Source organism: Erpetoichthys calabaricus, chromosome 12 (assembly GCF_900747795.2).
Source record: "Erpetoichthys calabaricus chromosome 12, fErpCal1.3, whole genome shotgun sequence".
In the NCBI taxonomy this organism is placed as follows: Eukaryota; Metazoa; Chordata; class Cladistia; order Polypteriformes; family Polypteridae; genus Erpetoichthys; species Erpetoichthys calabaricus.
This window is the reverse complement of record NC_041405.2, coordinates 20,470,716-20,495,908: the sequence shown is the minus strand read 5'-3', so window position 1 is coordinate 20,495,908 and position 25,193 is coordinate 20,470,716. Positions and strand designations below refer to the sequence as shown.

Here is a 25,193-nt window from a genome sequence, read left to right as displayed (position 1 = left end):
GTATCTTTAAGTATGTGTTTGTGTGTGTGTGTTTACACATACAAGAAAAAATATAAATAATATGCAAAATAAGTCCCTTAATTGACTGGTGTGAGTACCCTATTGCATGCCATGTGCCCAAAGGTAGGAGTCAGAAAACCATCTGTGAGAGAGAGTTGGTCTCATCCATTGTGAGAGATGGACATCAAAGACGGTGCTGTGCTGGCAGTGGTTTTTATTTTGTCTTTTTATATTTTATGTTTATTGTATTTCATTAACCTGAGAGGAATGCTTACATATATATTACGAACAAGAGGAAGATGCCAAGGTTTGAGACTTTAAAGAGAATCCACCAGAGTCTAAGACAGTCTCATGTTCAATACCGTGATATGGCCAAACAACAGACTGAGCTTGAAGAGAAATGAAGGAATGGATTGGCCTTGGCCTTACGATGTAGTATCCACTCCAGTAGCAAATGTGGGAGTGAAAATAGGAATGAGGTGGGCAATAAATATGTGTTGCTTTTGAGCATCACTTCTGAACCGGGCAGGGCCTCATCATCAGCCTCCTGTGCACTGAGAAGACAATGACGTGTTATTGATTAGAGCACTTGGAGTGGATATAACAGTGGATATAATGGGAACACACATGGAAATAAAGAAAACACACAGCAGAATAGATAAGTGAATTAGAATATCAAGGATCAGGGGGTATGTTTTAAGCAATAATTTTGATTTAAAGTTAAAAGAAAATCTCGGAAATATGGACAAAAATATACTGGAAAATCTGAGCACAACTTATATCGAAGAAGGAGAACAATTGATATCCACTGTTGATTTTTTTTAAAATAAAAAAAAAAACTGCTGTAGAATCTGAATGTAAAGAACTTTGTGATAAGCTAGTAGTGTTTGAAGATAGGTAGATATAGAAGGAACAACATAAGAATCGAAGGACTTCCAGAAAACTGTGACAGTCCTCATACAGTGAAATTCATAGACAATGTTTTTTTTCTAAAATAATACAAGGAAACGTTAAAATTGACACTGAGATCTCATCTACTTATTACATACCTAGATTAAATGTCTTAAGATCTAGAAGCTTGATTATCAAATTTGATAAACTACAGGATGAAAAAATCTTGGATGTCTCCTCTCAGATGGAAGACTGAGGTTATATTTGAAACAGTCAGATTTGTATTTTCCCAGATTTCTGTCCTTCAGTCACTGCAAAATGACCTGCATTCTATAACATCAGACTGTGCCTATGCAGAGCTGAAATCACATGTATCCTCATGATTCCAGCTAAACTGAAAGTAACTGTTGATGGCCAATCAGATTTCTTTCTCTCCTGTAGCAGAGATAAAGAGACTGGTTCTGACATCATTTAAAACATGAACTGGAGTTGTATTGTATTTTTGCAGTGCAAAGGAGAATCTGCTTGGAACCTGATCCATCTTTAATAGTTTCTCCTTTGTCTTCTTTTTGGACACTTTAGTCACTATAATGTAGTTTAATTTTATTAAGGAAGGTAGCAGTAGATTTAACACCATTGTATATGAGGAAATGTATGTTTATGTGCAGGTATTTGCATGTGCATAATCTTATATATAAGTGAATGAAATTACGTTAATCCCTGTTGCATTTGGTGATGTTACAGAAGGGGAACAATTAGAACATAAAGTATATACGTACACTATATAAAGTATATAATACACATAACTAAGCATTTCTCTTTTGGAATATGCTTTCCATTAGAACAAAACAGCTTGGTTGAAACACCCTCAGATTTTATTATTATTGGGTTTTTTTTAGGAAACTGCTTAACATCCTATCCTAAGTTAATTGTATCTGCATTATACTATCATAAGATATCTCAATTTAATCCTTCCTGCATCGCTGCCTGAGTTCTCCTTTTGGTTTTGTCATTCCCTGTCTCTTGGCATGTCAGAGGACTGAGACTCTGGAGTGTTGTGTAGCCAAACTTGGAAGAGAATTTATCTAAAGCATATTTGTATCCATTCCTAATATGAGCATTTGTAAAATTATAATGCCTGGAAATTTTAATTATGTTTCAAATCTGGACTTGGATAGATTTTAACTAAAAGAATTTTTAATTACTGCAACGACAATCACACAGTTTGTAATGTGCCATAGTTTATCAGACCCAAGGAGATTCTCAAAACAAAATTCAAGAGAATATTTCTTGTAACCAGAACATCATACTTACTCAAGAATTGATTATTTCTTCATCAATAAAAATTTATTGCCCACTGTCAAATCTTATAATTACAACACTAGTGTTATCTCCGATCATGCTCCTCTTATCTTGGACCTGGAATCAGTATATCATGAGTATGCAAAGTCTCCAAATAAGACACTTTACAGGAAAGTACAGGCTCTACAATCAGAATTTAATCTCTTGACATCAAAAGAAACCAAACAACTCCTCTTTAAATCATGATGTCATTATTATGAACATGGAGAAAAGGCTAATAAGATTTTAGCTCAACAAATCCACAACCAGGAAGTTCACAACGCAATAATAGAAATTACTAGTGCATCAGAAGATAAAATGTTAGACGATAAAAAACAACACATTTAAAGAATATTACGAGTCCTTGTATTCTACTCAGTTTAAAGAAGATGAAACACAATCCAAGGAGTTTTTTGATACAATACAAATACCAAAGCTTAGCGCAGGAGAACTATACAAATTTCTGACAGTCTTGGAACTTCATTATTATCACCTCCCTGTGTGGATAGCGCTTTGAGTACTGAGAAAAGCGCTATATAAATGTAATGAATTATTATTAACAGCATTCATAGAAGGTAGAGAAAATTAAATTTTACCTCAAACTTTAAGTCAAGTATTGGTTACCATTTTTCCAAATAAAAATAAGGACCTACTACAGTGGGCATCATACAGACCCATTTCAGTTCTTAATAATGATGTTAAGATACCGTCCAAAGCTTTAGTTAGAAGGATTGAGAAAATGCTTCCTTCTGTAAAATCCCAAGACCAGACCAGACCAGACTCATATAGGTAGACACGTAGCTTCAAGCCTTTGCTGTTTAATATATTCACCCATAAAGTTTTATGTTTCATATGTCTTGCTGTCTTTAGATCCAGAAAAAGACTTTCACAGAGTCAAATGGGTGTATATTTTCACAGCAATGCACAAATATATTTGCAAGGACATAATTGTTTTATTGTAGTCCAGAAGCCTCAGTTTGTATTACAAACAACAAACTCCGACTATTTCAAACTAGAATGTGGTACTTGACAAGGGTGCCCTCATTCACCATTGCTTGTTGCAATAGTCATTGGCTATTCATTTTTGAAATGCATTGGATGGAGATAAATGGGATTATTGTAGAAGGACTTGAACAGAAAATTTCACCATACAAAGATGATATGGTATATTAATATATCACACCCACAAATATCTTTACCATTAGGCCTTAAAGCAACAAGTAATTTTCCGATGAACTCTCTAGCACACCATACTAGACTGGACATCTATCTGTTCATTCTACAGTAAGAGAACAGTTAAATTTGTAGGGATGAGCATCACAAGTAAATATTAAGATTTTTTTCAAAACAATTTTGGTAACAGCATGGTAAAAAAATCAAACAAGATGTTAACAGATGGTCTACCGCATATCTAACCTTAGCAGGGAGAATGCATTCTTTCGAGATGAACACCCATCCTAAGCTTCAATTTCAGAGCATCCCTATGTACATCAATAAATTGTTCTTTAAGAAACTAGGCTTAATTATAACTTCATTTATATAGAATTAAACATGTTGACACATTCAAAAGGCAATTCTTCAAAGACCTAAAGCAGAAGGCAGCATGGCACTACCCATCTTTCGGTTTTATTATTGGATGGCAAATATACATAGTATAAAGACCTGGAAATCAGCAGAAATTAATTAATTTAAACCAGCCTGGTCAGCAATGAAAATTAAATCTTGCTCTTCTTCTTTATATGCACTGCTTTTGTCTCCCAGTAAATAAGTACTGTTGTCATTATACCAATAATCTAGTTGTCCACCAATGCTTCAAATTTAATTTTCCAGCAGTACAATATTTTAGTCATTTTCAATTTAGAAATTGTATTTAAAGAAAACTACCCAGTTTTTCACACCTCCTACCCATTTCTATTCTGGAGGCAATAGTGGTCAGTGTTGAAGCATCTCAACAATATCTAAAAAAACATCTCAGTAGGAAAAGGACCTTTGACTTAAAATCTCAGCAAAGGAGTGGAAGTCAGCCATACATAGAATACACTCTAACTCAGTGGTTCCCAACCTTTTTTGGCCATGCCATACCTACGCCTCGCTAAAATCATGATGTCCCCCACTGTAATATATACCTTATTCTTATTATTATCTATTCAAAAAGTGAACTCCTGCTCAACATGTAGGAAGCCCATAATGTCATTAATTTGGTCTAAACAAGCTTCCAAAGAACATGGAAACAAAAGAGGGAAAGGATAGTTGAAGTACTGACAAAGAAATCACTAAGAAATTATTAAAAATAATATAATATGAAGTAATATGAAAATACAGCAAATACAGTTTTTAAAACGTATAACAAGAGATGTGATATTCATAAATGCAAAATAACTTTAATGACAGCTTTTTCTGTAATATTTTGATCGTTTTATATTTTTGTTTTATTGCAAAATTGTATAATCATTGTTACAATTCATATTATTTTAATGGTAAACCCAAGCTGGTTGTAAAATCATAAATTAAAGGGTTCTTCACCATCCCTTCTATGCTTGTATAAATATATAAATGTCTCTGTAAAAAAAAAAAAAAATTATTTGTTCATTTTTTTCTATTTTTAACAGTGAATTACTGTTTTTCATTTTATAAATTGTTTAACATACCTAAATTCTCAAATTGCTGCCTTAAAAAAATCAAATTGTGCCCCACATTGGGGATCACCGCTCTAACTATATATGTGACAAGCACTGAATAATTCAACTTAAAATCTTTAATTATTCTCACCTTGTTCAGAATTGTCCAAAATGTATCCAGGGCAAGATTCAACTTGCAAGCATTGCCATCTAGTGCCAGCATCACTAGGCGGTATGTTTTGGGAATGCGCCAAATTAACATAATCTTGTACAAAAATCTTTCAATACTTCGGGTAGCCTTGGTGTCCCAATCACTCCTAACCCGTTAACAGATGTATTTGGTGTATTTCCAGATGGGCCTAAAGTGGTTAAGGACAAACTGATTATAATAGCCGGTACCATACTACTAGCTATAGAAACTATTTTGCTGAACTGGAAAATATCCCAACCCACCTTTTATAAGTCAGTGGGTAACTAACGTTATTTATTATTTGAAATTTGTAAAAAATCAAATCCTGTCCAATTTTTTTTTTTAAACATAAATTAGTTGTGAGGAAAAGATGTTTCCCCAAATGCTGTCCTCTTTCTCATTCTTTTGGTTCGGGGTTGAATTTGTGTTTCGTTAGGTTCTATTCTTTCTCTGTTTTTCTTTTTCTTGTTATTTTTTTTTTAATTTTGTGATTTTATTTTTCCAAGGTTGATTCTGAAGTAATTTGTTGTATAAGGTGTACAAATTTTACCTGCTTGATTGTATGCTGTATTATGTTGTTGCAATAAAATTATTTAAAAAAATCTTTGCCACCTTCACTGCCCTTTACAGAGCTTTACAATCTTGAGCTGAACAAGTGCTATACCAGAATGTTAGTCGGCAAGTGAGGATGGACTGTACTATACAAATGTTAAAGTTAGTACGAAGAAATAGTGAAATCTGAGCCGCCTTCAGACCTCTAAGGAAGTTGAAGAATTGGTTCACTTTTTTTGACAAGAACTGAAAAATGTTGTATTCAGTTCATCAGTGATGGTCACTCCAAGAAATGTAAAGCTGGTCACCCTCTAAACCAGGCATGTCAAACACGGGCCCGCAACAGAAATCTGTGCGGCCCGCATGACAGATCCTAGTTAGCACTGAACTTGTACAAAATGATTACTGTCGTTTGTGATTGAATCATTCTGCATCTGTTACTTACTGACTTTTCTTACTTCTGCCTTCTGACAAAAGCGCATTTTCCCATGGCATTACGGTACCGGAAATGTCATCTGCTAGTATAGCCACGAGCCTTGACCAAAGTTAATGAGCCGCAGCATCACAACTGAAGTGCTAGGCTGCAGCAGCGGGCAGCAGGGGCGGCCTTAGGCATGTGCAAACTGTGCACCTGCACGGTGCTGCCAAATCCCAGGGGCCGCCACGCCAATATATATTGAATATAAAACAGAAAGAGAAAATAACGACACAGCTGACGGCAATGTGGCCGAAAAGCATTGTGTTTCTTGTTAATTAGTACGCTGTATTTACAAATGTCGCTAGAGTCGGAGTAGTAAGCTATATGTAGTATTATAACGTTCTGCCGTAATGAGAATATCATGGGCCGCCACTTGGTTTTCAAATTATGGACACGTGTATATTGAAGGATGTCATGAGCACGAAGCGTCTATGCAGTGTCCGCAATGGATGTGGCCATCCGCCGTGCAGAAGATACCGTATTGACATTACAAGGCGAAGGGGCCACCGATTCTTTCTCTGCCCAGGGCCGCCACGAGCCTACAGCCGCCCCTGCTAAGGCTACACTACTGGCTGGGCTGCTGAGACTGGCCACTGGGCAGAACTGACCATCACGAGTAGTAATAGCCCACATATTTTCACATTTTTTTGCTCTAGTTTCATGTAATTTTGTGCTAGTATTGTAACAAACAGTTAGTGCAGACTACAGCTGAAGATCTGAAGTGGACGTGAGAAGTTGGTGAGCTGTTTATTAACATATTTTTGTGATTTTGAGTTTGTAAAATTATTGTAGGTCAGGTGGCTTTTTGCATATCGGCTTATTTTACAATATAAACTTTGAAGTAAACTTAGTAAAGTAAAATTAGATTTTTGGAGGATTTGTTTTCCAACTTGAATTTCTGAGCAATGAATTCAGTGAGCATTTTCGTGATTTCAGTTCACACAAACAGGGCATTGCGCTGTTCTCTTACAACGTTGAGAATGCACCTGAGAATATCCAAATGGAATTGATTGAAGTGCAGTCAGATTCTATTCTGAAGGCAAAATACAACGAAGTTGGTGTGCCAGGCTTGTATGCTTACCTGCCACCCTCGTATGTGCAGATCCGTAAGTTGGCATCGAGAGTACTGTCTATGTTCGGAAGCACTTACCTTTGTGAGCAGTTGTTTTCATTAATGAAAGCTACCAAAACCCCACATCGCTCAAGACTTACCGTCAAGCACCTTTCATCCCTCATAAAAGTTGCAGCCGCACAAGATTTCAAGCCTGATATTGACAAACTGGTTACTAACAATAGATGCCAAGTGTCGGGACAAAAGAAATAAATCTCATACTGTAAGGCTCCTATGTAAGCAATGAATATAATATAATAAATATAATAAGGACCTAGCTAAGAGGCTAAGACTCTAATTCTTCACTGTTGTATGGTGACTGTATGGAAATAAATTGCTTTTCTTTAAACTTTAAGTGTTACATTTTTTGAAGTTTTCAGTAAATGGAAAGAAAGCTACAGTAACTTTGTATAATAGTATTTGTTACAGTGCGGCCTGCTGATGCACGTATGGCAGTCGAAGTGGCCCACCAATGGTAGTGACTTTGACATGCCTGCTCTAAACGGCATCTGCTTCAAAGTAAATAGGAGTGTTGTCCACCTTCTGCTATCAGAAATCTGTGAGTTGCTTATTGGTTTTACTGTCATTTTTTGCAAGATTGTTGTCCTGGCATCACTTTGTCAGCAGTGCTGCCTCTTTATTGATGGTGATCAAGCATACGAATATTTCATCTGAAAACTTCAAACCACTGCTGCAGCATTTAATGTAAATGACATCCTTTGTGCCTTTTTTGTGTAAGCATTTGCCACTCAGACGTGTAAAGTTCTAACTATTGTGGTTCACCTATTGCTCAGGATCAACATTTAACACCTCTAACTTTATTATTCCATTACATTCCAGTTGTGACTGTTAACTAGAATTTAATCCTGTGACCATTGTCAAAGGTCTTAAAAATGTGTTTAGTTCAGATCAAGGTCAACCTCAAAAATATGTGAATATTGTATAAATGGCTTTTAATTAAAGTAACCTGTTACATAACTACAATAACATAAAGTTGTACACAACAACTGTGCACAATAAATAGTACTTGTATATATAGTAGTCAATATAAACTAAAATTAAACCTAAATGAGTCTAGTCAATTATCCTTCTATCTCTCTAGTAATCCAGTTTTTCAACCTATGGTTTAACATAAACAACACTTAATATTTCACTGCCTTTAAAAAATACCCTTGTGCCCCCTGAGTAGCTATGTTTAAGTTGAATTTTTCCACACTTAGTTGTACTTTGAGATAAACAGAAAATATGCTAAGAATGTGATTCAGTTTGTTACTTCTTCTTGGCTCACTGTCCCAAATGGTAGTTGGAAAGCAAAGTATCCTGTATATGCAGCAAGTATAAAGACGTTTCTGTATTTAAAATGCTTGACATAAATCTATATTTAAATGTATAGTTAAACGTTGCATATTTATTTAATCCCTAGAAACAATTTATGACCCAAATCCACTTTTTTCTCTCAGTGTTCAGTACTTTATACACAATGTCTCATAAATCTTTCTCTGTTCCTTTTTATCTAGCAGCTAGTGCACACACACTAAAATATAAAGCAAAACTCTTTATAGAATTTACAACTTTTCCTTGGCATTCATGCAGTTGTACTCGAGCTAATTCAAGGCTCAGGCAATCCAAAAATTGGCAAACCAAATAAAAGATCCTAAATCACCAGATCCTATGTCAACAGCAGAGTATTTTATTTTTATTTTTTTTTTTAAAAAGGCAAATCAAAAATGAGCTTCTTTCGATACCAAGGGACAAAAAGAGAGTCTAAGGAAAAAGATCTGAACAACAAGAGCCAAAGCTAATCTGTCACCACTGGGCTAAGGCTTCTCAGGCCTTTGTTTAAGCTGAGGGTGGTACTCGTCAGTGCAATGTCCAGGAACCCCATTTCCTTTGGAAACGCACAACAGACCAGATAAATCATTAGTAGAACTGCACATTACGAAAAGAAAACCAAAGTCATTTTCATAAAAATCAAAAACATACAAATGTTCTGGCAGACTAGACAGGAAAACAGTAAATAAACTAAAGCTTGGTGCAGAGCCCTGGTTGAGCCATAACAGCGTGATCTTTGTCAGAGGCTAATCTGAATTAGAATTGCATTAAAAAGAAGTTGTTTTAACATGTTTGGTTGAATTTAAGAATGAGCCATTTTACATGACTTCATTGAAATGTATGCTTTGAGTTCCGAGATTTTTTGGAAAGTTACCCAACTGCTGTTCAGTAATTTACCAATTCAGTTTGTGTCCTGATAGTCATGAACAGAATTGCGGAAAGTGGTATCCTATCATTCTGCGGCTTCAGACGGTGTCTTAATAGATTTAAGCACTTCTTAACTGTCAATAAAGTGTTGTTTTTGTTTTAATCAGACTGAGAAAACTGCAGGAAGACGGGTTTGAAATTGAGCTGCTAAAGAAAGATGCAAAAGCTAATCTGCTTCTGGATATTTGGTTACTCATTAAAAGAAAAATGCATTAAATAAGGAAAAAGATGGGTGAGAGTGACATACTTTATTTCATGTAGAAACTGCACAACCCATTGTCACAGGAGGGACATTATTAACAGAAATTGGTGTCTGATTATGCCATTCCACCTTCAAGTCAAACTGTTCTGCACAGTGTGCAGTTGTTGGGCTGGTGGTAAACTATTTTGTGGATGTCTTTGTTCCCTCTCCAGCCAAACTGAATTTGTGTGGCAATAAAATAACCAAAGTTGTCATATAAGGGAGACTACAGAAGTTAAACATAACTTTGTCACTTAATTGGTAAAGGATCTATCAACCTTACAGTATGTTAATGTAATGATATTGGTAGAGTCGTGAGTGATCCCGCTGCCTACTTTTAGTTACAGCCACCAGTCCTCTGGCGTTTGATGTATATTACTTCAACTGTGGTTGCAGTTTTCTTGTGAAAAGTGTACAATTAAAAATACAAAGATACACACACAGTGTCATTTGACCACCATTGTATGTGAAGTGTGCGTCAGTTGTTGGTCTTGAAACCTAACTGAGTTAAGAGTTTTAAAGTGGTGGCTGTGATGTACAAGGATGTAACTGAAAAAGACAGACCTGAGCAATTACTGTCATCTTTCACTTGTTGCAAGAATATGTTGGTCTTCATTGTAGTCAGTGGCTTATTACAGTTCTAAATGGATAGAAAATTGCACACAATATTATAATACATTATTTAATCCAGCTGTGCAAATTGAGCTTGATTGAGGCACTAGTAATATGATAGTCTTATATTATGGATTTTTGTAGGAGACATAAGCAATATTTGCAAAATGTGAGACGCTAGACGGACAGACAAGGTCCAATGTCGTATCATAGTGATCACGTTTATGCACCAGGCTGTAGGATAACAATATCTAAATTAAGACATTAAGATTGGTGAGTCATAAATATCACTTGTGTTGTTGGTAACTACGAAATGCATTATCTGTCATCTTTTTCCATTCTGTGTACTGTTTTGTAACTAGCTGAGGTAGCTGTTATCTGCACAAATAATATCAAGTCATGTTTAACAAACTACTATATTGGCAGCTGTACATTGAGTTCATGAAATGGAGCTCATTCAGAACTAAATTATCTACCACATAATATCTTGCCATTGCCCACACATGCGTGTTTAAAGTAAATAATTACAGGTACTTGTCGACTTACGATCACGATTGGTTCCGACTGACTGGTTGTAAGTTGATCTGGACGTAAGTCGGCCTATGTTAATTTAAGGTAAGAATATTAGACTGGGTAATAATATTGTAATCATCTTAAAGTAATATTTTATCAACATTTTCTTACTTTCTAAGACAAACACAGCATACTACAGTACAATTTGTTTAATATGTGGAAAACGTACAAAACAAGAAATACTGTACTGTACATTTAATTCCTGGCACCACTGGTGCTTGGCTGCGGGTTGTCGATATCGCCTTCATCAGATCAGGCAAGGCTGCGGACGGGGTGATGGGAGGAGTTGCTCTTTTCATAAACATAGTGAGCTTCGTCTGAATTGTTTGTTTTTTTTTCTCTTCATAAATTTCGCAATAAGGACGAAATGTGTTGCGTGCCATCCGTTCAATCCTCGCAAATCGTTCAATATTTGGGTCCATTTTTTCAAAATGAGCGAGGAGTTTATTCAGTAGAGATAAATCTTCTGACAATCCCTTTGTGGTGAACATTGTTTGTGGCACCTCCTCCTCTTCGTCTTACTCCAATTCTCTTGTTTCTTCTTCCGCCACTCTTTCTTCTTCCAATTCTATCAGCTCTTCATTCATAAGTTCACCTGATTCCCGGTCTAGCAACTCCTCGACATCTTCCATTTCACATTCCAATGAAAGGTCTTTTGACAGTTTCACTATTTCTTCACGAATCTCATCAAGTTCTTGTTCACTGTTAAATCCAGCAAAAGTATTTACATAACGCTTAACACACTTCTTCCATACGCCATTCATACACTGTGAGTCGACATTTCTTGCGGGGAGGGCTTCTGTTTTCTCTGATCTGAGTTCACCTCTGTTATAGCGCGTCTTTATTTGAAAAGAGCAGTGTCATATCGGGGCGAGTGTGAACGCTAACTTTGACAAGCACTATAAATTTACAGCGGTTGTTACAGACGTAAATCAAATGTATGTTTTTATTGTATAATATTAACAATAACAGCAGCTCTCTACTCAAAGCGGTAAACTCGAGAAGCTGCTAGCATCGAACCCAGAAGCTCTTGATTGGGAGTCAGCAGTTGTGTGTGGGAACTGTTAACATTTGAATGTGATGATTGTATATAAAACTTGTGCACGAACGAGACTGGGATAACTGTGGATGTGGATGTGAGTGGTGTGTGTGACTGAGAATGACTGGTGTGAAGCCTGAAGTCCAAATATCAAATAAACACTTTCACAAGTACAAGTATAACAGAACAAGTGCGCTTTTATTCAAGAAGAAAAAAGAAAGCAGGTTGCGGTAAGCAGTTGATGCGACTGCTTGCGTAGTGCAATCCTAAGAACTGCCCAATCAAGAGCTTCTGGGTTTGATGCTGGCAGCTTCTCAAGTTTGCCGTTTTGAGTAGAAAGCTGCTATTAGTGTTAATATTATAGGGTTATATGTTAGGGTTATATTATTATCGAAAATTGCCAAAACAACAAGACACAAACACACGTGGGGCAACACTGCTGCGTATATTTTTACTGCTGCGTAGCGAGACTTGAGAGTGCGGGAAACTGGCGCTGCCAACAGCTGGCAGGGGAAACAGTCAAACGTGTCGTAAAGTCGAACAGTCGTAACTTGCATAGGTCGTATGTCGACGAGTACCTGTATAGCTAAGTGATGCAACATATGTAATATATCACAGCCGTTAACGGCGCACTGCACGATAACGTACCGTGAATACACTTGACTTGATCATTCCTAGTTTTCCTCCTCTTTCTCTGTACGTTTACCATTCATTTGCTCAGAGGTTGATGCGCTTGCTGCTTCCTGAGCGGCTCTTCTTCTCTCCACCCTAGCGGCCTGCTTCTTCTCTTCTTTCTTCGGCATCTTTTCACATTAAAATCGATTAAGTCAGTGTTTGTGTTGCAATTACTTAGGACGTTTTCCTTAATTTTTCACTTAAGCTGGCACTTAAGTCTTCAATCTGCCTCAAGAATGATTTAAGATATGAAGAGGTAGGGGAAGTGATGGCGAAGGCGGTAGGAATGAGAACGGCTCCCGTACGCATGTGCTGCACTGCTGGCCGCTACCAAGAGTTGATTCTACAATAAAATAAAAAGGAATAACCTTGGAGGTCAATCTTCTCCCCGAAAGCGGATAGATAGTAGACATCACGTAGTATATGTGTACCAAATTTCAGGTCAATAGGTTAAACGGTTTGCGAGCTACAGATGATTTAAAATCCTGGACAGACAAACGAACAGCCATGGTAGTGTATTATATATAAAGATAAAGTTTATTAGTGAAGTGCTGCTTGGTAAATCATATTCTCATTTACAGCATGTTAAGGGCACAAATAAGTCAGCCCCTGCGTGTCATGTGAATACGATAAGAGAAAGAAGTTGTTTGTGCCTGTGACCCTGTATCCTAATGGTTATGGTGCTGACATTTGAATTGTAATTAAATGGTATTAAGAAAGTTCTGGGGTTTGATTCTTTACTACGTCCTTTAAAGTACTGCACTAATCACATTTTGCTGAAGGCTTTTATCATGAGACAGCATCCATTTATTCAATTTTGAAATGGTTTAAACACTTCTTAAGATGTATTGGTGGTTTGGAGGTTTGACAAGGAAGATACAGATGTGTTATTGAAAATGATTTTCTCAATAAGGGACAAAGACGCTCTATTTATACAGTTTATTGTAGTTCTAAATGGATATAAAGATGCACACAGTATTATAGCACATTATTTAATGCTGCTGTGCAAATTAAACTTGATTCAGGCCCATGAGACAGACTGGAGCCTTTGTATTCAGTTTATTTGTATCATCAAATTGAATATCCTGCATGGCAGCTAGAAATGTAGTTCCTTTTTGTTTGTCAGTGTTGATTACGGGCGCAATATCCATGTGTTGCGAGTAAGAAATGTATCACTTCAATTACCCTTCAATCCCAAAATCTTCTTTACACTTTAACCTATTGTATCTTTCTGCAAATTATTTATTCCTTAGATATATTTGTTTCAGTTCCATCATGATTGCTTAGTCTTCATGATCACCTTGCTTATTGGTCACTTTTATTTTTTCTTTCTCACATGCAGAACGGCCCTGGCTTGGTACCTTCACAACAGCCTCTTCCTGGGGCGGGCTCCTCTGGAGTGTCCCTGCTTGCCAAAAACCCTCTGTCTGACACCCACGAGTTCAGACAGGCCTGTCCTACCTGCTTCATCAAGACAGGTAATATCTTCAGGTCTGACTAGTGATTTAAATGGAGTTGGACTGGTGATTGTAGTGTTATGATGTTGTCGCGTGCTTTAAAATTGAAACTGCAGTATTTACTTATATTTCAGGCAGGATGTGTAAATTTAATTTTACCCACGCTCCCAAGTTTTATCGTTTAGAAGTAAATTAATTGGTTCTTTGTTTTTGACCTGCTAAGAAAATGAAATATTAATATTGCTTCTGAACTCGAATCAAAGAAACTGATTAAAGTAGAGGCCATAAATTGAGTTAATTGAGGCTAAAGTGTTTGCAGGGGTTCTGCTAACTACATCTAATTTCTTAATTTGAAGACCTGACAAGTCGGGTTACATTAGGTGACTTGTTTTTATTCTAATTTTTGCAACAGATTTCTTTATGTATTTTACTTTGGGTAAAAACTGAAAATATGTTTTTGTCCTAATAAATTTAGTGCTAAGGTTAAGCACTGCTGAATGTGCATGTTTTGCTCTTTGTCATGTGAAACCTTTATTTATATTTTTTATACTGATGAATATGTACTTTATTTATTGTTTAGAGTAAAAATGTACAAAACGAACATAAGGAGGCATTTTATATATTTTGTGATTGAGCTTCACTTTCTCAGTTCCATTTATATCACAATTATTTTAACAAAGTAAGTTTTTTATAAAAATCATGGAGTACTTGATGCATACAACAAATGCATTGAAATTGAACTAAAGTAATGCCATCTTTATTCACTATTTTAGAGTTTCCACGAGGTAGCTTAGCGATCTAATTTTTTTTTTAATATCACAAAATGGCTTATAGAAAAGATGATAGTTGTAACAGCAATTTCCACCCATTTGTGATTCTAGAGCAGGGGTCTCCAACATGTCGCTGACGAGCTACCGGTAGCATACATTTAAGAGAATATCCGGACTCCGACTCATCAAGACCTAAGTAACACTTTATTTTAAATATAAAAGTTGAATTCAATTGTTCTCTCGTTCGCTAGCTAAGCGGACTTAAGGACCACGCCCCGAAGCTGGCAAGTGAGTGTGGAAGGCCTCGGCCCGCTGCGGACGTCTTGGATTCGCGCAATAAATCAGTATCACAAACGAACTCCGATTCTTAGCGAAATAAGAGAAGTCGCAAAATCAACTGGAATGTTCAAGCAAATTGTAGAAAAAAACCCAATCTAAATCTATGAAGTATTTCTCTTGTGAAATGCAGACAGACATACAGACACATTGGATTTTATATATTATATATTAGTAAACCTTCAAAATAATGTGCAGTTAAAGTCTCAACAACATTCTCAGCATTTCTGGAGCTTAATAGAGCCAGATAACTATAAGAATCTTCACCAAGCAGCTCTGAACATGTCTGCTTTCTTTGGGTTTCCATACCTCTGTGAGTCTGACATGAATGTCATGAAATCAAAGTTCAGAACAAGACTGACAGACGAACATTTAAATGACTCCATAAGAGTGAACATAAGTGGCTCCACTCCACCATACACCTTGGTGCCAGTCATCTGACTCACTAAAAAACACAAATCACATGCAACGGGACCTGTGAATCATGTGACAAAATGACAAATGAAGAAGTCATCTGTGTATTTGGAATTGCATTGCATTGTTTTGTTTTGACAGCATTCATGTTTTAATTCAATAGCGTGAGATACACTAGAAATGTATACAGACATACAAAATGCACTTGCAGGTGAACTAAATATTTTTGTGATGTTTTCATGTAAAATGTGAGTTGTGGACACCAACATTTTGTAAATGTTCAGGCAAAACAAGCTTATTCAGTTTGTTTGGGTTGAAATAAGCTATGAGAATAAACATTAGAAAACAGGAGTAGCTCTTGGCCATTTTCATTTTGTAAAAGTAGCTCTCGGAGGGAAAAAAGGTTAGAGACCCTGTTCTAGAGCCATTGAATTTGGGAACTTTCTATTACAATATTGGAAATAAACTCAAATATTTAAAATACTTGACTGTTTTTCATGTTTAGTTTAATTTTACTGCAGTCTATCAGGTAGTTGTGGTGGTTTGTGCTGACTTCCTTTGTAGTTACTTCTTTTGTGGCTACTCACTGATCTGCACTTTCTGCATGGTGGTACCATTTTAAGTTAATTCTAGTAACCTTGGAAAGATTTTGAAGCAAATTGAAGTAAACTTTTGGAAGCAGTTAATTGCAGTTTGTTCTGCAACAGTGAGAACTGTGGACATATTGAAAGGTTTTGAATTGTATCGTGTAAAAACAAGTGATGCACTTCAAATAACATGCATTTCTTGCCTGTGTTTTTCAAGATGCAGTAAGTACAGTATACCAATCCTTCAACAATAATGCCCAGCTAGCTTAAATGGTGTATTTCTCAAAACCACTGCTTACAGGTTCATATGTCCCCTAGGCTTTCTAGGACTATTTATTAAGCTTTTTAATGTAGTGGCCGTTGGGCTGCTGTGAGTGACTAGGCTGTTGCTGAGCTATTTGTCTACAGCAGAATGTGTTTCATTAAATCTGACTTGGCACAGGTGAGTTCACATATTTCTGAAGTTCTTTATGTGCTCCCTTCAACAAGGTAGTCTCTTTTTACATTTTTAAATTGACATTTTCAAAACAATTTAAAAAGAGCATATTTCCAGATAAGAGTGTTTTGTTACATAACCAAGCATGAAGTCAGAGGAATTGTCTGTAGACCTCCGAGACAGGATTGTCTCGAGGCACAAATGTGGGGAAGGTTACAGAAAAATTTCTGCTGCTTTGAAGGTCCCAATGAGCACAGTGGCCTCCATCATCCGTAAGTGGAAGAAGTTTGAAACCACCAGGACTCTTCCTAGAGCTGGCCGGCCATCTAAACTGAGCGATCGGGGGAGAAGGGCCTTAGTCAGGGAGGTGACCAAGAACCCTATGGCGACTCTGTCAGAGCTCCAGAGGTCCTCTGTGGAGAGAGGAGAACCTTCCAGAAGGACAACCATCTCTGCAGCAATCCACCAATCAGGCCTGTATGGTAGAGTGGCCAGACGGAAGTCACTCCTTAGTAAAAGGCACATGGCAGCCCGCCTGGAGTTTGCCAAAAGGCACCTGAAGGACTCTCAGACCATGAGAAAAAAAATTCTCTGGTCTGATGAGACAAAAATTGAACTCTTTGGTGTGAATGCCAGGCGTCACGTTTGGAGGAAACCAGGCACCGCTCATCACCAGGCCAATACCATCCCTACAGTGAAGCATGGTGGTGGCAGCATCATGCTGTGGGGATGTTTTTCAGCGGCAGGAACTGGGAGACTAGTCTGGATAAAGGGAAAGATGACTGCAGCAATGTACAGAGACATCCTGGATGAAAACTTGAATCTGATTGAACATCTCTGGAGAGATCTTAAAATGGCTGTGCACCGACGCTTCCCATCCAACCTGATGGAGCTTGAGAGGTGCTGCAAAGAGGAATGGGCGAAACTGGCCAAGGATAGTTGTGCCAAGCTTGTGGCATCATATTCAACAAGACTTGAGGCTGTAATTGCTGCCAAAGGGGCATCGACAAAGTATTGAGCAAAGGCTGTGAATACTTATGTACATGGGATTTCTCAGTTTTTTTTATTTTTAATAAATTTGCAAAAACCTCAAGTAAACTTTTTTTCACGTTGTCATTATGGGGTGTTCTGTGTAGAATTCTGAGGAAAAAAATGAATTTAATCCATTTTGGAATAAGGCTGTAACATAACACAATGTGGAAAAAGTGATGCACTGTGAATACTTTCCGGATGCACTGTATAAATGCTATGTTATACCCTCATATTTAATACAGATTGAGGTCTTTACATGCATTTTGATAGCATTACATATGTTTATTATTTGCTGAAATCTTGTTCTTTCTTTCATTACTATGAGACACATGAGCTCTTGTGTTTTCCAGATGAAGTAAAGAATTAAAGCCCTCAATGTATCTATTAAATTATTTTGATGAACATCAAGGAATTAGTTTTAAGAAGAACTTTGTGCAGTGACATTACAGAAATTGCAAGGGCTTGTATTAGTACAGTAGTGCTGTGTTTTACTTATTTAAAAAGGAGGTCTTTAAAATGCGTAACCAACTCTAAATCACTGCAATCTATACAGCAGACAAATCTGAAAACAGACATTTAAGCCCACTCATCTAGTATTCAGCATTTTGTAAGCAAGTCTTACTTAATATCTTCTTAAACATGAATGTATTTTTTATGTTCAGGATTCCTGTTTCCTGTCCACTGTTAAAAACTGACACCAAGAGCACCTAACTAATATTCCCTGTTTTTTCTCTTGTGTTATCAGATCTAGCTTCTTTACCTCCTTTTAGTTAGGTACCAGTAGATTTCTTGATATAGCTGAATCCACTTGAAATGAGATCTCCTTAGATGTGCTGCTGCAATATAATGGTTAAATTGATGTGTGGGTTTATAATACATTTTACAAGGTCTATTATTTAAATACATGAGCCCACAATGATTGGTTTCTAAGCATGGAAATTGAGCAGTGCTGTGAATCAAGAACCAGTGGTGTTAAAGAAATGTAAAAAGCATATAATATATAAATTAGTGTTATTTGGTGCAGTCACTTAGTTCTTCCTTTATCATCAAGGTCCCAAAGCCATGGACTACACATACAAGCCAGATGTTGGTCATAAATGCAAGAAAGACATGTTACTGTGTCGAATAAAAGAGAGTGAAGATCAGAGCTGGAAGAGAATCCGTCCTCGACCTGCTAGGAACAATTTTTTAGGATCATTTGTACTGTGCAAAGGTATTTAAGTGCTGATTACTTATCATGATTTAATCATAAGTAGGTGTCTATTGTATTCGCATTTACCTTTCTGTAAAGTGTCCCTGTTGTTTTTAGCCTTATACTATATAAAGAACATGATTTTATTAACTATGCATACACTGTGTTCATTGTGCATCTTTTCAAATGATGGCATATAAAGGTTTTCAAATTCAGATTGATGTTAGGATTTTGGGGTTACCGTGTGTGTCATGTACATGTGCAGGTTGTCCTGAAGGGTAGCAAGATGTTAGCTTTTACTCCCAATACGTATTTGTCTTGCTTTTTATTCCTGTTTCTGCAGAGATTCAGAGCAAGCAGGAATGCAAATATGGTGAGAATTGCACATTTGCATATTGTCAAGAGGAGATTGACGTCTGGACACAGGAGAGGAAGGGGGCACTCAACCGTGAGCTGCTTTTTAACCCTCTTGGTGGCAGTGAGAGAAGGAACCTTACTGTATCTAGACTGCTGCAAACCCACCAAGGGATGTTCATGTTCCTCTGTGAGGTAGATGTCAGAGTTAGAAACCACTTCTTTTATTTTTCGCATGTATTGTGTTTATTTAAGAGTTCGGCTGTCTAACATCCATCCTTTTACATCAGTTGAGATGCCCCTGTGGTGTCTTTTTTATAGCTTGGGAAATGTTTTTTTTTTTTTTATAGACATTATACATTTCCTACTGTCAAAAAATTGTCATTTAGCTAGAACTGGAATAGAACTATTACATATTTCCTAGCCTTTTGAAATAAGAAAAATGCTACCTCTAAAACATGCATACAGTATTGACAGCAGCAGCCCATGAATTGTCACACATTATCATTCTTTTAAAGAAATAGCGAAATAGCATAACCCCTATAGGTAAGTAATATGCTGAAAATGTGTTACTGTTCTTACAGCACTGATTTAAATAAACATACATTGTTTGAAAGTTTTGAGTTCCTAAAATGTTGATTAAGCCTTTACTGTAATACGTAACACCTATTTTAATTGTCTATAATTGCAGGAGTGCTTTGATAGCAAGCCCCGCATCATAAGCAAGCGCAGCAAGGACAATCTGGCAGTGTGCTCTAATCTGTCTGCCAAGCATCTTTTTGATATGAACAAGTGAGTTCTCTGCAGCAGTTGACTTGTATGATACATGAACATAACATGTGAGATAACATTTCATGGTTCTAGAACTACAAGTGTCAATGTGAGCACCACAAGAGGGTGCTCCAATGCGCAGAATAAGGCACCAGACATGGACATACAGAAAATTGGTTGTGGGGAGAAAACAAACAAAAGGAAAACATGCAGCCCACTGTAGGCCTGACTTTAATATGCTTCTTTCGTCCTGCCATTTCTAGTGCAAGCGTCTTCCCATTTCCATTTCAAGATTTTTGTGAGTACGGTGGCAGTGAGCAACAATTTAAAATCCATCCAGGAGTTAATGACCGTGTTAGAAGCAGATACCGTATTCAGAAATTCTAAGCCATTAGTTCAAAGGTCCTTGAAGTTGAAAGAATTGCTGTCCGGTGCTCTGACCTGCATAGTTGGCTTCTGCTTGCTCTGTTTTTTGGGGGCAGCACAGTTCCAGTTATGGTTATTGTAGTGTCAGGGTTGCCAGTGAGTTACACACCTATACTCACTGGTATAAGACCAGTTTATAGTTGCTAGTTTACCTAATGTGCGCATATTTGTCATGTGGAAGAAAAACTGGAGCACCAGCAAAAATGTCAAGAACAAAGCAAACCACACTGAAAAATGACTAAGCTGGAATTCAAACTCTGCCTTATACAGCTCTGTAGCTTCTGTACACACAAATTCAACAATACAATATAAACAGTTAGCAGGTTATATTGATTCATTACATGTGACCTGATTATAAATATACAAGGGGGCTTCGCCCCCTGCTCGCTTCGCTCGCCTACCCCCGGCGTTTTGAACCCGTGCCCGCTGGGCAGCCGTAGTTTCAGACGCGCGTTGTAGGAGCTTGCGTTGTTTTGAACCCGCACTTGCCCTGCTTCTGCGGTTTGAGACACGCGTTGTAGGCGTATATCCGTCACTCGAGCTCGTTCGGTTTGAACCCGTGCCTGCTTTGCCTCCGCAGTTTCAGACGGTGGGTCGCGTGCGCCGTTTTGTACGATCCCAAGCAGCACATTATTCCTAACTTCACTCCACTCCACAGTAGTGCCACGCATAATATGGCGGTGACGCCTGCGCCTTCACTACACAGTATTGCCACTCACAATATGGCGGCAACGCCTGCGCCTTCCGTATTATGTCGGGTTTTACCATGTTGTGTAGGCGCCTTTGCCTTTCGTACTTTCCCGCGCCTTCCAACGCGCGATGTAGGCGCCTGCACCTTCCGGGTCTGCCTCCGCTGTGTGGTGTGGACGTTTAACTGTTGTTTTTTCTGCCTTTATATTCTGTCCCTCGCTATGCATGTGTTTCGTGCCTAGGTTTTTTTTTTGAAGCTGTTGCATTCCAGTTTTCATCATCTGTAACCTGCTCTCCATGTGTTTGGCCCCGTTCTTTAACCTCTTTATGTCGTTTTACTTTGTTTCCTACTCTGTCTTTTATTTCTGACCTCGCTTTATCCTGCTTGCGGCATGTCAGACGGTTCATAGTCTCTCCTGTTTCACTCTGGGGAGGGGGGCTTTGTGTGGCACCTACGCACTGTGTCTCCTGTGTCCACGGGCAGGTCCCTGCGTCCATATCCGGTTTACCATTCTCGGTTAGTAATATGGATAAATATAACAACAACATAACCAGTGATTCACATTTATAAAACATCCTCATTAGAGAAAAAAATGACAGTCAAACCTAAGTGTTCAATGCTGCATTCTACCGTTTATTGCATCTCTAGGCATTTTTGCTTGTATTAATTAAGGAAGATTTATTTTCAGGTAACGTGTTATATTACTTATTAATATATGTTGGTATTTGGATATATGCTAGCCAGCTTAGTGGCTGTGTGGTTTGTGGGTCCGCGGCTCAGAAGGGAAGGCCAGTTTTTAAATAATCCATTTGGCCGTGTCGCTCTCCTTGGACGTGATCGCGCAGCAGCAGGAAGTTGATGAGGTAATTGGGGCGAGTCGCACCTGCATGTGAGGGTGCAATCTTTGTCAGTTGCTTCATTGGCTTCCTGCAGTGTGTGATTGAGGCGCTGCGCCCACAGAGTTGTATAAGAACGGGCCGGTACAGAGAAACGGGGAGAGATGTAAAAGAAACAAAAGAAAGGAAGACTTGGAGAGCGAGAATGTGAGGCATTGGGGTCAGTGAAAGTGAGCGGACAAGCCAACTAGCTGATGAGAGAGGTCAGCACGGTCAGGGGTCCCATGTGGAGCAAAGGATATGCGGTCGAGGGACGGATAGCACCCACTGATGATGTGGAAGAGTGGGTTCTATCTTGGAGGAGTCCGTCCTAGGGATTCGAGGGACGACTGCGAGAAGAAAGATGGGAGGACAACCGACCCCGAGTGGTCTGGCAGAGGCAGCCAAGACGGGGGTCGGTATTGTGAGCACCGCGGCGGCTTAAGTCTCTCCAGCTGAGCAAGCCTTGGGTAAACTGGAGAGACTGGGAAGGACCTGTGTTTGGCTGGTGTGACCCCAATGTCTGCTGCAGGATTTTAATCTCGTTTTAAACGTTTGGGATTTTTATCTTTTTATGGGTTTATTTATGGAACTTTGATGCACTGCACTTTATTTGGACACTGTTTGTTTTTGGTTTTGTTTCTAATAAAAGCACTTGAACACTTTTGCACCATCCCCTTGCTCAGTTTGATTTGTCCCCATCAGATCAACTCATCCGGTTACGTTACCAACGGTGCTGGGTTTGAGGGCTCCCAAAAGGGAAGAGGGAGCATGGAGCAGGACCCGCATCGTCACAGGCCGTAATAGGAACCTTGCACCACTTATTGTAATGCTTGTTTGTTCTGTTGCCAGTTAATGCACATTTTTCTGTTCATACTCAGGTGCCTGGTTCATGTGGTGCGATCCACCACTGTACGCTACTCCAAAGTCCGCCCCTTGCATCCCCTCTGCCAGTTTGATGTCTGCCGGCATGAAGTCCGTTATGGCTGCCAGCGAGAAGACAGCTGCTCTTTTGCTCACAGCATTGTGGAGCTGAAGACGTGGGTACTGCAGCAGGACTCTGGTAAGATGTGGGGAAAAATTGGGGCAAAAGCTACGCTCTTCCAATTTCAGTTTCTTTAGGGAGGCAAGTAGTTCAATAATATAAATTGACTCTCATGGCTGTTTTATATTATTAACAGATTTCCCCATACTTCTGTGCCCTCTTATGTTTTAGGGATCACACATGAGGAGATTGTGCAGGAATCCAAAAAATACTGGCAACGTTTGGAACAGGGTGCCCAGCGCCGTAAGGTAAATGATTGCTGGCTTGCTTGTATAGTATTTTCCATTTCACACCCTGCTCCGCTTGTTTGTTAAAGACCCTGATAAGCATCACACAAAATTACATTATTTCAGAGAAAACAATCAAATCATGAAAATAAAACTCACATTCTGGATGGTGTCAAAGCTAAATCTAAGGTTACTTTGTGTGGTCATAAGTTCACAGTATCCGTCCAGGAGAAAGCAGACAAGGAAGATGTAAAATATTGCATTGAGTTACAAACTTGAGCTCTGTGTGTATTTCTCATTTACATGTCTGTTAATTTTATATCAAGTGTCTTCCCTTTTGTCTAATTAATTACAGGTTTTAATAAAAAAAAAAAAAAAAATTTAGCAGAGTTGCCTGAAATGCTGGTGGTTTATTATTTCATAGTAAGCAGCACAGGCAAGGCATCTGAATTATGAAGTCTTCCTCCTTGGGAATACCACAATTAGTTTTGGGTTTTTAGGTGTTTTGTTGATTTCTTTCACTTTCACTATGGTCTTCACACATAAAACAATTATAAATAAAGGGCAAATTAGCATCTTAATGTTTTATTGCCATCTCAAGATAGGAAGTTGAGGGTGGAGTTGTGGCTCTGAGGCTAAGGATCTGCGCTGGTGTTCCGAAGGTTGCTGGCTCGAATCCCCGTCACTGCCAAAAGAGATCCTACTCTGCTAGGCCCTTGAGCAAGACCCTTAACCTGTAGTTGCTCCAGGGGTGCTGTACAATGGCTGACCCTGCGCTCTGACCCCAAGGGTTATGTGAAAACTAATAAATTCCTAATACAAGAAATTGTATAAGGCGAAATAAAGAACAAAAAAAAAAAAAAAAGTTCTTACAAAGGGGAATGTAGTTCTTCTCACATAGAGCTCCACTTTAAGGAAGACAACAATATACTTGTGATGTGCTTAACAAGAGAAGGAGCTTCCAGGATACTAGGATGATCTATGTAGAAACACTCAGGATAATGTTCATGTACGCCCTGTAGACAATGACCGAGATTTGTAATGCTGTAGCACTGAACACCAGGGCATAAAACTGGTACAAGTTCGTCTCTGCCATGTGCAGCCTGGGTGTCAGTAGTGTGCCAGAGTAGTGTGTTTATTTTGATATTGATTGCAAAGTATATTTTTTACACCAAGGTGTGGTTTTATTGCAACATTTTCAAAAATGTTATATTTGCACTAGTGTTAATGTTTGCATTGTGCCATCTGTTGCAATGTAGATGCAAAACATTTTGTTGTTGTGCATTTACCAATAAAATGCAATGTTAGTACTGCTGCAGACATTTCTATACTTACATATGGTGTACAAAATGCAAACAAAATAACTTCCAGATATTTGTCTTTGGTGTATTTTGAGTAGAAAATGTAATACATTACTGTATCTTTATTTGAACTACCTCAGCTAACCCTTAGACAGCTGGGTTGGGAGTCTTTTTCAAGACTGATTCATAATAAAGTAAAGGTGAAGTGATAACTTCTGCAGGGGTTGGGCAATTAGCCCAGTGCATAAAGCCAAAAATTGTTCTTCACCTTCTAAATATTATGGTTCATGCTGCCATAAACTTGTACTAATACAAGTTAAGCATGATTATAGTAAATGCCTTATAATTACTTATAAAGAAGTATGCTGTTGTGGCTTTCAGGTGGACTGGGACAAGCTATGTACTTTAACTTCAGGCTATAATCCTTGTATGTATACTGTATGTATATATGTGTGTGTGTGTATGTGTGTGTGTGTGTGTGTGTATATATGTATATATATATATATATATATATATATATATATATATATATATATTTATATATATATATATATTTATATTACTAACCGAGAATAAACCGGATATGGACGCAGGCACATGGCGATGGGACCATGAGACGTACTGCGCCTGCGCGCGTCCCATAAACCGCAAGCGAAGTCTTATCCACTGCGAACGAAGGAGTCACGGCCCAAAAAAGAA

At 38.1% G+C, this 25,193-nt stretch overlaps 1 protein-coding gene across 4 annotated transcripts in view; it reads left to right on the top strand.

The window, feature by feature from the left end:
- Window positions 1-25,193, top strand: part of zc3h7bb (zinc finger CCCH-type containing 7Bb) — a 96,131-nt gene that overhangs the window by 51,984 nt on the left and 18,954 nt on the right. For all 4 annotated transcript variants that reach the window (XM_028815163.2, XM_051934773.1, XM_028815161.2 and 1 more), the window contains 6 exons: window positions 13,923-14,058; window positions 18,664-18,825; window positions 19,148-19,353; window positions 19,850-19,950; window positions 22,803-22,984; window positions 23,138-23,214. In XM_028815163.2, the coding sequence (XP_028670996.1) occupies window positions 13,923-14,058; window positions 18,664-18,825; window positions 19,148-19,353; window positions 19,850-19,950; window positions 22,803-22,984; window positions 23,138-23,214 (864 nt within the window). The remainder of the gene's footprint in view (window positions 1-13,922; window positions 14,059-18,663; window positions 18,826-19,147; window positions 19,354-19,849; window positions 19,951-22,802; window positions 22,985-23,137; window positions 23,215-25,193) is intronic.